At 34.9% G+C, this 14,099-nt stretch overlaps 1 protein-coding gene across 2 annotated transcripts in view; it reads right to left on the minus strand.

Annotated features, from left to right (window-relative positions):
• rempA (intraflagellar transport protein rempA) overlaps positions 1-14,099 on the minus strand; it is a 96,856-nt gene that overhangs the window by 57,065 nt on the left and 25,692 nt on the right. For both annotated transcript variants that reach the window (XM_081731577.1, XM_081731575.1), the window contains 4 exons: positions 12,550-12,725; positions 8,338-8,533; positions 7,083-7,315; positions 279-468 (listed from right to left, as the gene is read on the minus strand). In XM_081731577.1, the coding sequence (XP_081587703.1) occupies positions 279-468; positions 7,083-7,315; positions 8,338-8,533; positions 12,550-12,725 (795 nt within the window). The remainder of the gene's footprint in view (positions 1-278; positions 469-7,082; positions 7,316-8,337; positions 8,534-12,549; positions 12,726-14,099) is intronic.

A 14,099-nucleotide genomic window follows, 5' to 3' on the forward strand; every position in this document is an offset into this window, starting at 1 on the left:
TTTAGGCTACCAGGCTTACTAGTTGAAATGGATACAGCACTGATAGATGGCATTGTGTAATTACATTCACCGTCTTTTTTGACCACACCTTAAGTCCTGTTATAACAATGACGCCCAAAAAACAAATGCAATGCTTGAAACTCATTACTAACATCATTTTATCTTACAATATTACAATAAGAGGATGAAGCAAAATCATACACGAATTTTCTGTCTAGCGAAATTGTCACAACTATAATGAAGTTTGTACCGCATTTCCTTTCTTTCTTTTTACTAACCTGCTATTCTCATGTGATTAGTATCTGCAACAACTTCATATACTAAGATGTGTTTCCCGTTCCATAGAACAATGTGATCAACAGCGACGAATACACCTTTTATCTGGATATCCGTTTTCAGTTCCATGTGATTTGATGACGCGAATATATCTACAGAAAGCTGCGTTGGAGACACTTGGACGGCTGATACCTGAAATTCAAAATTAATAGAAACGAAAATTATAAAATACACAATACTGTGACTCCATTCTGAAGTTAAAAAAAAAAGGAGCTATACGTGAGGTTGTGCCATTGCGGTAATGTATAGAGTAAGCTAATGAGAACCAACTTTTAATTAATGTGTTTTTAATCTAATTAAGAGTAAGACGTTGAATTTATGAGTGTATGTGTTTTTAGAGAACTGACTGGTACATGGGAATGAAGTATTACAATGACTTGTGCATACAATGAAAATAATGTATGTGTAGTTTGACAGGCTAAGGTTTAAAGCTTGCATCTTCACGATGTCGGTCTATTTAATCATTTCTAGTAGCGATATAGTTTGCTACAACTCTACTAGTAATTGTCAGCTAGGCTAACTTAGCGTATTGAGGAAACCACTAGTTAATGAAGAGACATTAAGTCAGCAATTGACTTGTGATCTTTTCTAGCTTTTGCAACAAGAATAGTATGAATTCACTATTCGTTTTTTTTCTTCTTCTTCTTTCTTTCGCTCGTTTCTGTCATTTTGGATTTTAACATAAGGCTACATATAAAAAAATCAATGCTGGAGTTGTTTAGCCTGTTTAACAATTAGCTGACAATTTTTGCGTATGACGTCGAGATTTTAGAATCCAGTGTTATGGAATATAATTTATGAAGACTAAAATGTCTACAGATGCATTTACGCAAAGAAAGAATTTTTGTTATATAAGTGACAACAGCGTCTAACAAATTATCTACTCATAAGTTACATGAAAATAACTTACCACAAATTTTAGGACAAATTTTCAGACAGAAAAATACTTTCTTCACAATGATAGTAGTAGTAATAATAATAATAAAATGAAGATTAAAATATTATTGATCTATGACAGTATATAAGCAGAAAGAAGAAAAAATACTGATGGCGGAAACCAGTCATACATTTTCACTTTTGAAATCGATTATCACCCAACTAAAACGATATGGACTGTACTACAGTTTAATTATTATTCTTGAACAATCAATTGACCACATATTAATGAACATTCGGGAAACGACACCTATTCTTTCATGTTATCACTCCCCAACCGTTGATACCCTTTCTTTCAACAACTATCTCAAAACATTTTCTTCTTACCACTCTCCAACGGTTGATACCCCTTCTTCCAACAACTATCTCAAAACATTTTCTTCTTACCACTCTCCAACGGTTGATACCCCTTCTTCCAACAACTATCTCAAAACATTTTCTTCTTACCACTCTCCAACGGTTGATACCCCTTCTTTCAACAACTATCTCAAAACATTTTCTTCTTACCACTCTCCAACGGTTGATACCCCTTCTTCCAACAACTATCTCAAAACATTTTCTTCTTACCACTCTCCAACGGTTGATACCCCTTCTTTCAACAACTATCTCAAAACATTTTCTTCTTACCACTCTCCAACGGTTGATACCCCTTCTTTCAACAACTATCTAAAAACATTTTCTTTTTACCACTCTCCAACGGTTGATACCACTTCTTTCAACAACTATCTCAAGATGTTTTTGTTACCACTCTCCAACCGTTGATACCCCTTCTTTCAACAACTATCTCAAAACATTTTCTTCTTACCACTCTCCAACGGTTGATACCCTTTCTTTCAACAACTATCTCAAAACATTTTCTTCTTACCACTCTCCAACGGTTGATACCCCTTCTTTCAACAACTATCTCAAAACATTTTCTTCTTACCACTCTCCAACGGTTGATACCCCTTCTTTCAACAACTATCTCAAAAAATTTTCTTCTTACCACTCTCCAACGGTTGATACCCTTTCTTTCAACAACTATCTCAAAACATTTTCTTCTTACCACTCTCCAACGGTTGATACCCCTTCTTTCAACAACTATCTCAAAACATTTTCTTCTTACCACTCTCCAACGGTTGATACCCCTTTTTTCAACAACTATCTCAAAACATTTTCTTTTTACCACTCTCCAACGGTTGATACCCCTTCTTTCAACAACTATCTCAAGATGTTTTTGTTACCACTCTCCAACCGTTGATACCCCTTCTTTCAACAACTATCTCAAAACATTTTCTTCTTACCACTCTCCAACGGTTGATACCCCTTCTTTCAACAACTATCTCAAAACATTTTCTTCTTACCACTCTCCAACGGTTGATACCCCTTCTTTCAACAACTATCTCAAAACATTTTCTTCTTACCACTCTCCAACGGTTGATACCCTTTCTTTCAACAACTATCTCAAAACATTTTCTTCTTACCACTCTCCAACGGTTGATACCCTTTCTTTCAACAACTATCTCAAAACATTTTCTTCTTACCACTCTCCAACGGTTGATACCCCTTCTTTCAACAACTATCTCAAAACATTTTCTTCTTACCACTCTCCAACGGTTGATACCCCTTCTTTCAACAACTATCTCAAAACATTTTCTTCTTACCACTCTCCAACGGTTGATACCCTTTCTTTCAACAACTATCTCAAAACATTTTCTTCTTACCACTCTCCAACGGTTGATACCCCTTCTTTCAACAACTATCTCAAAACATTTTCTTCTTACCACTCTCCAACGGTTGATACCCTTTCTTTCAACAACTATCTCAAAACATTTTCTTCTTACCACTCTCCAACGGTTGATACCCCTTCTTTCAACAACTATCTCAAAACATTTTCTTCTTACCACTCTCCAACGGTTGATACCCCTTCTTTCAACAACTATCTCAAGATGTTTTTGTTACCACTCTCCAACCGTTGATACCCCTTCTTTCAACAACTATCTCAAAACATTTTCTTCTTACCACTCTCCAACGGTTGATACCCCTTCTTTCAACAACTATCTCAAAACATTTTCTTTTTACCACTCTCCAACGGTTGATACCCCTTCTTTCAACAACTATCTCAAAACATTTTCTTCTTACCACTCTCCAACGGTTGATACCCTTTCTTTCAACAACTATCTCAAAACATTTTCTTCTTACCACTCTCCAACGGTTGATACCCTTTCTTTCAACAACTATCTCAAAACATTTTCTTCTTACCACTCTCCAACGGTTGATACCCCTTCTTTCAACAACTATCTCAAAACATTTTCTTCTTACCACTCTCCAACGGTTGATACCCCTTCTTTCAACAACTATCTCAAAACATTTTCTTCTTACCACTCTCCAACGGTTGATACCCTTTCTTTCAACAACTATCTCAAAACATTTTCTTCTTACCACTCTCCAACGGTTGATACCCCTTCTTTCAACAACTATCTCAAAACATTTTCTTCTTACCACTCTCCAACGGTTGATACCCTTTCTTTCAACAACTATCTCAAAACATTTTCTTCTTACCACTCTCCAACGGTTGATACCCCTTCTTTCAACAACTATCTCAAAACATTTTCTTCTTACCACTCTCCAACGGTTGATACCCTTTCTTTCAACAACTATCTCAAAACATTTTCTTCTTACCACTCTCCAACGGTTGATACCCCTTCTTTCAACAACTATCTCAAAACATTTTCTTCTTACCACTCTCCAACGGTTGATACCCTTTCTTTCAACAACTATCTCAAAACATTTTCTTCTTACCACTCTCCAACGGTTGATACCCCTTCTTTCAACAACTATCTCAAAACATTTTCTTCTTACCACTCTCCAACGGTTGATACCCCTTCTTTCAACAACTATCTCAAGATGTTTTTGTTACCACTCTCCAACCGTTGATACCCCTTCTTTCAACAACTATCTCAAAACATTTTCTTCTTACCACTCTCCAACGGTTGATACCCCTTCTTTCAACAACTATCTCAAAACATTTTCTTTTTACCACTCTCCAACGGTTGATACCCCTTCTTTCAACAACTATCTCAAAACATTTTCTTCTTACCACTCTCCAACGGTTGATACCCTTTCTTTCAACAACTATCTCAAAACATTTTCTTCTTACCACTCTCCAACGGTTGATACCCTTTCTTTCAACAACTATCTCAAAACATTTTCTTCTTACCACTCTCCAACGGTTGATACCCCTTCTTTCAACAACTATCTCAAAACATTTTCTTCTTACCACTCTCCAACGGTTGATACCCCTTCTTTCAACAACTATCTCAAAACATTTTCTTCTTACCACTCTCCAACGGTTGATACCCTTTCTTTCAACAACTATCTCAAAACATTTTCTTCTTACCACTCTCCAACGGTTGATACCCCTTCTTTCAACAACTATCTCAAAACATTTTCTTCTTACCACTCTCCAACGGTTGATACCCTTTCTTTCAACAACTATCTCAAAACATTTTCTTCTTACCACTCTCCAACGGTTGATACCCCTTCTTTCAACAACTATCTCAAAACATTTTCTTCTTACCACTCTCCAACGGTTGATACCCCTTCTTTCAACAACTATCTCAAGATGTTTTTGTTACCACTCTCCAACCGTTGATACCCCTTCTTTCAACAACTATCTCAAAACATTTTCTTCTTACCACTCTCCAACGGTTGATACCCCTTCTTTCAACAACTATCTCAAAACATTTTCTTTTTACCACTCTCCAACGGTTGATACCCCTTCTTTCAACAACTATCTCAAGATGTTTTTGTTACCACTCTCCAACCGTTGATACCCCTTCTTTCAACAACTATCTCAAAACATTTTCTTCTTACCACTCTCTAACGGTTGATACCTTCTTTCAACAACTATCTCCTCATTTTCTCGTTACCACTCTCCAACCGTTGATACCCCTTCTTTCAAAAACTATTTCAAGATTTTCTTGTTCAGGGTGTCTACTAAAATTCCAAAATGAAATTTCGTGACTTTTTCGTGACCTTTTCTTTACCAAGTCATAAAATTTCCTAATATTTTCAATGCGAATTAGGCCGAATTTTCATCCATGCGATAGAAACGTACTTTGCTTGCGATTTGGTAGCGTCTAAAGCTGACGATAGACATTTTTAGTATTGAACTTTGACGGTTTTATAGAACAAAATATTTCAATCTGTACTTACATTTGTACAGTTTAAAAAAAAAAAAACGTGATCCAAAAGCTAAATTTCGTGACTTTCATGACCGTTTTCTAATTTCGTGACATTCGTGACTTTCGTGACCGATAGACTCGCCAATCGTTGATACCTTTTTTTTCAACAACTATCTCAAGATTTTCTCGTTACCACTCTCCAACCTGAGATCCTCCTTTTCTCAACGACCATTTCAAGATCCTCTCGTTAGGACTCTGTGACCGAGTAAGGAAACAAGAAACCCGAAACTGTAACATTTCTCAATGCAAACTTTTTTACTCAATACTAGTTCAGCCTCTATTCCCCCAAAGAAACTGATTACCTTATACTCACCACCCTTTTCCTGAGCCACCCTAAAATAATTTATCGAAGGGCCCTCCAACCTACAAATTTTCAAAGGAGAACTGGTATTTTGAAAGATCCAGCACCTCCACCTAAGAAACGCCAGAAATCCAGATATTGATTGCTAATATAACTCAATATATATTTTAAGAGTATGGAGTTTTATTAGCAACCTTGATTTTCCAAAGCTACAATGAATAATTTACAGATATTGAACTTGTTCCACAAGCGTTTGAACGTACATATTCATGCGCGTTCCTATGCATCTCGATGTAATGCATATATGTAGGAGGAAATGAGAACGAGGCAAGTCAGGTAACTTGGACAGAGTGATACACCGAACGTTGTAATTTCATGTTATTGCCGAATTTTTCACAGCAATATCAGAATTGCAGACACCATATTAAAATGGCTATAATATTTATGTTAGGTCATTCTCCTATCAAGAATGAATATATATATAATGGTTTAAAAAATTTTTAATATTTGTAATTAGAAATCAATTCTGATACTGTTTTGTGCAAAATGCTGACGATACATCAAGATTATTGCTAAGGAGAATATTTGCATACATCTGGAAAATAAAAACTAAAACCAATGAAACTAACTACTGAGAACAAGGAATATTTTTGTAAGTGCACTACAGACAAAGGATGTAATTTTCTTCAGCCCCTACATAAAAAAATTAAAACAGACGTTACTTCGAAAATACATTACAGGAATTTTAAAATATCTCCTGATACTGATAGTACTAACATGTGGAGAACCTTTGGTATAACATGTATTAACTCTTTTTGTTCCTCGTAAAAGGATTCAAAATAATAGTTTTTTTTTTTTTTTTGTTTTTTTTTTTTTGTTTTTAGGAATGTCATTAGGTGAGTATTTTTAAATCTTGAAATGTGTATTCCACACGCTCAATCGTTCTGAAACTAGTTATGACAAGCTACTAAACATAGATATAGGACACAGCAAAGATGAGTTCAATCGTAAATATGTGTTCTTTGTATGCCATAATGTGTTTAGTTTTGTTTGATTAAATTGCTGTGTCAGTGTATCTAATACACAAAACTCACTTAATCACAAAACGGTAAGAAATTTCAGGTCGCCCGGATGTCAACGGCAAGTACATTTAAGTTCGACGATAGGCCTGTCCTTTACTTTATTCATTAAACGCAAAATAGTGACCAATCTTTCTAATTTGATTACTGGATTCACAACTGAAATTTCGTGCCCGTCATAAAAGACATAATGAAATCACTTACCTGATCTTTGCAGTGTGCACATATAACTTGTTCTTTAAGGATATAAATATCTCTAACGGTGTTGATGGCAACCATTTTTTGTACAGTACCCCATTGAATCTGTTTGATTGCACCATTAATGGAAGAAAGCGGCTGAAGAGTCCAACTTTCTTCTAACTCAGCTGAATCACTGAGTGAATCATTCTGTTTCCACATCGCTACAGTTCCCAAATTTGTACCTCCACAAAGAATACCTGAAACACACAAATGCAAGGAATTAATATTTAAAATTTTATTTTATAAGATTGTTCAAATCCCTCGCACACATTTACCTTACGAATCTGAACTCTTTTTCAAAATATCAGTGGCACTTGTGCTTGTTAGTTAAACAATATCTAAATAAGTTTTACACTATCATAGTCAGAAATGTAGCTTGCAAATTGCTATGGAATCTCCGTTTAAACCTGTAAGATATGGGGAAGCCATCTCTCAAACTGAGACCTTATGGGGTTTCAATGTCCGTAACATTTGAATTCTCAACTAGTCAATGCTCTTTTCTTGCAGCATGTAGATCTGAGTTCGATTTCAGGCGACAATCTAAGTATTAGCACGCACGGTATAAATGTAAAACTAAAAGCAACAAACATAAGATAGCTAGAACTAGTCAACCAGTTTGATGATCGCGCGGTATCTCAGTCGTAGAGCGCTCACTTCTGATGCGAAAGGCTCCTGGTTCGATCCCAGTCTATGTGAGTTTATGATGGACAATATCAAGTCCGTGGGTTTTCTCGGGGTTGTCCCATTTTCTCCTATCTTCTCATTACACCAATTCTTTTATCATCATTCACTTGCATTATTCATCTGAGTTCTTTACTTAAAACGGTATAACTGTGAAACATTTAATTAGAAACTTAAACTTCAGTCAACCAGTTAAACAAGAAAATATCAGTAAATTGAAAATAAAACACCTCAGTGCAATTGTTACAATAGTAAAACCACGAGTAATTTTCAAAAATTGAAAAGAAAAATATGTATGAATTCTGTGATTCACTCAATTACAATGCAAACGAGGCCTTTGAGATAGAACACCATAACTCCTATAACACTACAAATGTAACTGAAGTTTATTCAATACCCATCACTCTGCGGAAATGTAAAAACAAATCTTTTGGTTATTCAATATATAAACTTCATAAAGTATATTACCTAGGTATATCTATAATATTAAATACGTACGTCTAAAAATAAATGCTTTTTAAGAAACGAAAATACTAACCTTTCTGTTTTGTGAAATCAAGGCACGTAAATAATTCGGTGGTCCCTTGATTACTTCGTCCTTCCATGTTTAATAAATAATTATCACCTGTATCCAAATTCCAACAACGAACTGAAAGTTCACCTGTGCTTATTGCCAACACACCTGGACCTGCCCAAATCATATTTGCATCCTGAGAACGGCCATTTAACTTCACCTAAAACAAACAGAAACAGTATAAATTTACAGTTTAACTTTCTTAGATCTAAAAAGTTTCTACTCTAGGTCACTTTCTACTGAGTTGGTATATTTGATGAATACATATATAATGACATAATGCATTTTTCACTATGATAAACTTAATGCTATATAAGGCGTCGCAACAGTCTGTAGTCGTTGACCGGCATGCAGAATCAAAAAATAAAATAAAATAAAATAAAATAAAATAATAATAATAATAATAATAATAATAATAATAATAATAATAATAATAATAATAAGTAAATAAATAAATAAATAAATAAATAAATAAAATAAAATAAAAATAATGAATGGCACTCTCGGGTATGCAGAATCAAAGAACGATATAATGGATATAATGAATAACACTCTTCGGTATGCAGAATCAAAGGAGATATAATGAATGGCACTCGCCGGTATGTAGAATCAAAGAACGATATAATGAACGAGACTCTCCGATATGCAGAATCAAAGAGCAATATAATGAATGGCACTCTCTGGTATGCAAAATCAAAGAACGATATAATGAATTAGGGTGTCTACTAAAATTCCAAAATGAAATTTCGTGACCTTTTATTTGCCAAACCATAAAATTTCGTAACATTCACAAGAGTGAATTTGTGTGGAATTAGATCGAATTTTCGCGCATACGATAGAAGTGTGCTTTACTTGCGATTTGGTAGCGTCTAAAACTAACCATAGGCATTTTTGTGCTAAATTTTGACGTTTTATAGAACAAAACTTTCCAGTCAGTACTTATATTTGTAGAGATAAAAAAAATCGTGATCCAAAAGCTAAATTTCATGACTTTTTCTTGACTTTCATGACCGTTTTCTGATTTCATGACTTTCGTGACCGATAGACATCATGTGAATGGGACTCTCCGATATGCAGAATCAAAGAACGATATAATGAATGATACTCTCCGGTATGCAGAATCAAAGAACGATACAATGAATGGCACCCTCCGTATGCTGAAAATGAAATCTTTAAGTTTTACGTCCCACGGTTATGCCGGCTAGGCTAAAGGAGACGGTAATGATGAGAAATGCATGAAAGGGTGGAATGAAGGAAGTGGGAGAAAACGGGAGAATCCCGAGAAAACCCACGCACACGGTGTTTGTCCACCACAAAGTTAACAGCTTGAGCGGGGATGGAACCAGGGACCCCACACACCAGATGTGAACACTCTACCACTGAGCCACCGCGGCCCAAGTATGCTGAATCAAAGGACAATATAATGAATGCTCTCTGGCAGAATGCCACTCTTTGATTTCTTGCAACAGGCATTTTCAACTCGATACTATGTGACGTCACAATTTGCTGCTCTTCTTTTCAGTATACCACACTAAGAGAACAAGGAACAAAGAGAAACTACGGTGTTGAGAAAGAGCAATAGTGGCAGGCAAACAACATCGACAGCATATTGGATGGTTTTACAGGCATGCTGCTCATCGATTCACGACTACTTGTACACTGTCAACATTTATTTATTCCATTTTTCTTCCTCATCCTCTCCTTATCTTTGCTCTACATATTTCTCTTTTTCTCTGGCTGTAAAAGCATGATCTTACGCCATGCATCAGCCACTTAGAATGACTGAATTATAGTGTCAAGAAGCCGTAATCCTTGATAGAAGTAATCTTGAATGAACTAACAAATAGTTGCAGCAAACATTTGGTTGGCGATAGGAGTTAAAATTTTCAGTTAATACCTAAGTGTGTAATAAAAAAAAGAGACAAACCATGCGCAATGCTTCAGTGTTCGTCACTAGTGGACACCAGTTTGCTTTACTTCAAACTTGATTTGTACCATCGACTGTGTAACGGACCAAAATTTCCGTTACAGAAGTTTTGACATTCTAATAAATAATCTTTGTTATCTCTTAAAATTTACTAATTCTGTGAAGAGAAAAAGAATTTGAATATTATTTGTTTAGTTCCAAAGATGATTTATATCCAGAAAGGCTATAAATCTGTACTATTTTAGGGGAGATTTTGATTATTTTAACATTTAAAAATTATATCTACTATTGAATCTTTTTCCTTAAAATTATTAATATCTATATATAGTTGATTATCATAACATTGTACAATATAATTATGTTCCTAACTATTGTAAACATATGTATGATGTTATGCTTAGGCAGTAACTTGTCAGAAGAAAAGAAAGAAATATATAGATACTGTTGTTGATTCAAGATAAAGAAAATATGGAAGTTTGTAAATCTTGTTAGTTAGTTATCGACGACTTGTTTTGAGATTATTGTGATATGGATCTGAAAATGCATATGAGCGAGGGGTCCCCTCAACTGTTTCCCTGTTATCTCACCTCATAATGTAATCATCGTCTCCTTCTTCTGATAGATATATATATGTGTGTGCAGGCGTTTCATCTGTGGAACTAGCTTAATAAAATGCATATCAGGAAATTAAGCGTTGATGTCGAAGCTGTTATTCTTTTGATTAGTCTAATCCAGAAGTAGTGTATGTGTCTATATGTTTTATAACATGTACTGAATGGTTGAATGATGTATATATGTTTGAGAGTCGACTAGTGATACAACATATGGATTCTCCGTACAAAATGATATATTAAGTTCGAGCCGATGAGATGCCAAACTAAATAGAATGAAAGGTGTTAAATCCAATGTATTTCAATAATCAATCTGTTGACCTTGTCACTATACTCACCTTCCGTACATGTGAAAAGTTATTATACGACTACACACTTCCAGACCGATTTATTTTATGCTGACGTCGACCTGCTTTGTTTAACGAAAACGCCTTGTACTACGAATATAGTATATCGTCACTACAGTTAGGGATTCCACTCTAAGACGAACTTGGTGAAGCGATATCCTGAACCTTTTTACTAGATGTAACAAATTCTCTACATATGTTGAAGTAAGAATGTTGAGAATAAGTTATAACTGGATCTATGTGTTCAGAACAAGAGGGTAATTTCGAGTTTGTGTTGCGGAATTTCCGCTGGATAGTTATAACCGACCGACATTCATAAAAGTTAAGTACACAAAATATCTTCTCACTGCCGTTTGCCGCCATCTTAGCGCACTGTGCCGCAAGAAAAGAAATGCACAACTACTGCACATCATACACACCTGCATAACAAAAAGCTATAAGAATTTCATGATCTATTGGTGCAACTATATATTCCTATCTTCAGTGTACTGTGCCTAGCAGGCCACTGAAAGCCCAACAAAAATTCTGAATAGCCCAGATAACACAATCAGATAACTGTTAAAATCATAAATTAAAATATCTTACGTCATAAATAAACTAGTCTTCATGTCGTGAAACAAGAAAGAACAAGTGACGATGTTAATAACATTCAGTTATTAAAATTGTCAGATACGTGTAAATGAACAATGATTATGTAATGGAATATGTAAAATATCCTTCTACGTCGGTGGATGTGTTAAGACCTGAGCCAAATGTTATAATTCGTTCTAGGAATCAGTATGTGTTAATTCGATTATATAGTGTACCCCTATGAATAAGTATAAAAATGTATGTTCCTAATTAAAAGTAATTGTTTATTTGTAGGCAAGTAAGAGAAATATTTTGTGGTAGTTTCTACAAAGGATCTACACTTTCCTGTTCACAAACAAACTGCAGTGACTGCTTTGAATTGTTACATCACATGCCCTACTCACTGGTGTAGATCTAAATGATTTGTCCTTATTCCCCAACCCGAAAGATCATTTACGTAATGTTAAGATCTGATTCTGATAATGATCGTTATGCTAATCTTGAATCTTGTAGTTAAGAATATTTACATAGTAGTAGAAAAATGTACTTTAATGTTGCAGACCCAATCATCCAACCACGTAACAGTTTAGATAATCACGTTTAAAAGTAAATGTAAAGTCAGAGTTTTATTGGTGTTCTTGTGCCTTCGCTTAGACAATTACTGATTTGATTCTCCCTTTAAAAATAATTATGATTACTATTATTAGAATTATCTACATACCTTCGTCATTTCTGTTAAGTTTCCATCACTGTCAACTTGAAACTGGCCAACATTAAGTCCTTCAGTCAAAATAACTAAACAGTCCTTTGTTTCATGAAAAAGTAACTTTTTAATAACACCATCTGTGTTAAGCACTTCTGTACAGTTCCCATGTTCATTAACATAATATATACAGCCTGAAATAAGAAAAAGAACATTTATGAGAATTTCTTCATAAAAACAGCAATTTATTGTTATTGACTTGAATTACCGTGTGGTAACTACAAGAAATTACTGATTTTATATCGCACCAATTCCCCTATAGACTTAATTCAATAATATTTAGAGAATGGAAGAAAGATAAAAAAAAGAGAGAGAGAGAGAGAGAGAGAGAGAGAAAGAGAGACCTACTGGAGTCTACCTACAATAGGAGTTGTGGTACAATCTATGTGATCTAAGTACCTGGGCATCAACATAAGATGGACTGAATGTATGGTTATCCAGACCGCGGAATCGATTTTCGGTCCAGTCATGCACTTTTATTCATTCATTTTATATTATTGAAGTCTTCTTCCTTCTCTTCGTCTTTTCACACATGTGTGGTCAAAGTTTCTGTTGAGATTTCTTCATAAAGCCCTGTCCCGGAATTCTTTCCTTGTTAAATCTTTCTTCCTTAAGTTATTCTTAACCATATCCATCCATTTCCTTCTTGGTCTCACTCTACCTCTATTTTTATTCACTTACATTGCCATCACTCTTCTGACCACATAGTCGTTTGTTCTTCTTATTAGATGACCATATCATTGCAATCGTCTTTCTTGGATGTTCTTATTTATCACCATAACCTTGGTTATTCCCTTTACTCTCTCATTCTTTAATTTGTTTTCTCTTGTTTTCCCACACATCTAGGGCAGCATTCCCATTTCGGTAACATTCAATATTTTTTTCTGGGATTTCCTTGTTGGCCATGTTTCTGCACCGTATATCATTACTGGCCTAACCCTTTTTCATAAATCACTTCTTTATTCTTTACCGTGATTCTGCGGTTACATGGAACTCAATATACTTTCTTCCAATTTCGCCATCCCTCTTGCATTTTATGTTATTTCCATTCCAAATCACCATTCTTGGCAACGGATGAGCCTAAATATTAAGTTTTTCACTTCATTCAATTACTCTCCTTGTAACTACTTTTCCATTGAACTGATGATACTGCGGTTTCTTTCCATTAATTTTTAGATCTCTATCTTCCAAAGACTTCCTCCAACTCTATTTCTTTTCAACTTCTTCCCTATTTGTACTACAAAGTACTATATCATCGGCAAACATCATACACCAGAGACCTTCATCCCTTACATCTTGAGTTATATCATCCATGATAACATAGAAGAGGTATTCGAGAGTTTATTCTGTGCTGAGACAAAACAGATCAATCAACATGTGTATCTCTCTTTCTTTCAAATTCTAAGTGTTGTTCTAACTTGAATGATGTACTATTATTTTAGATTGTTGAAATCTTGTACTTGATTGTTGTTCATTTCCCTCATTCAACGTGTGATAAAATATTCAAA

Source organism: Thermobia domestica, chromosome 11 (genome assembly GCF_964235325.1).
Source record: "Thermobia domestica chromosome 11, izTheDome1.hap1.1, whole genome shotgun sequence".
Classification (NCBI taxonomy): Eukaryota; Metazoa; Arthropoda; class Insecta; order Zygentoma; family Lepismatidae; genus Thermobia; species Thermobia domestica.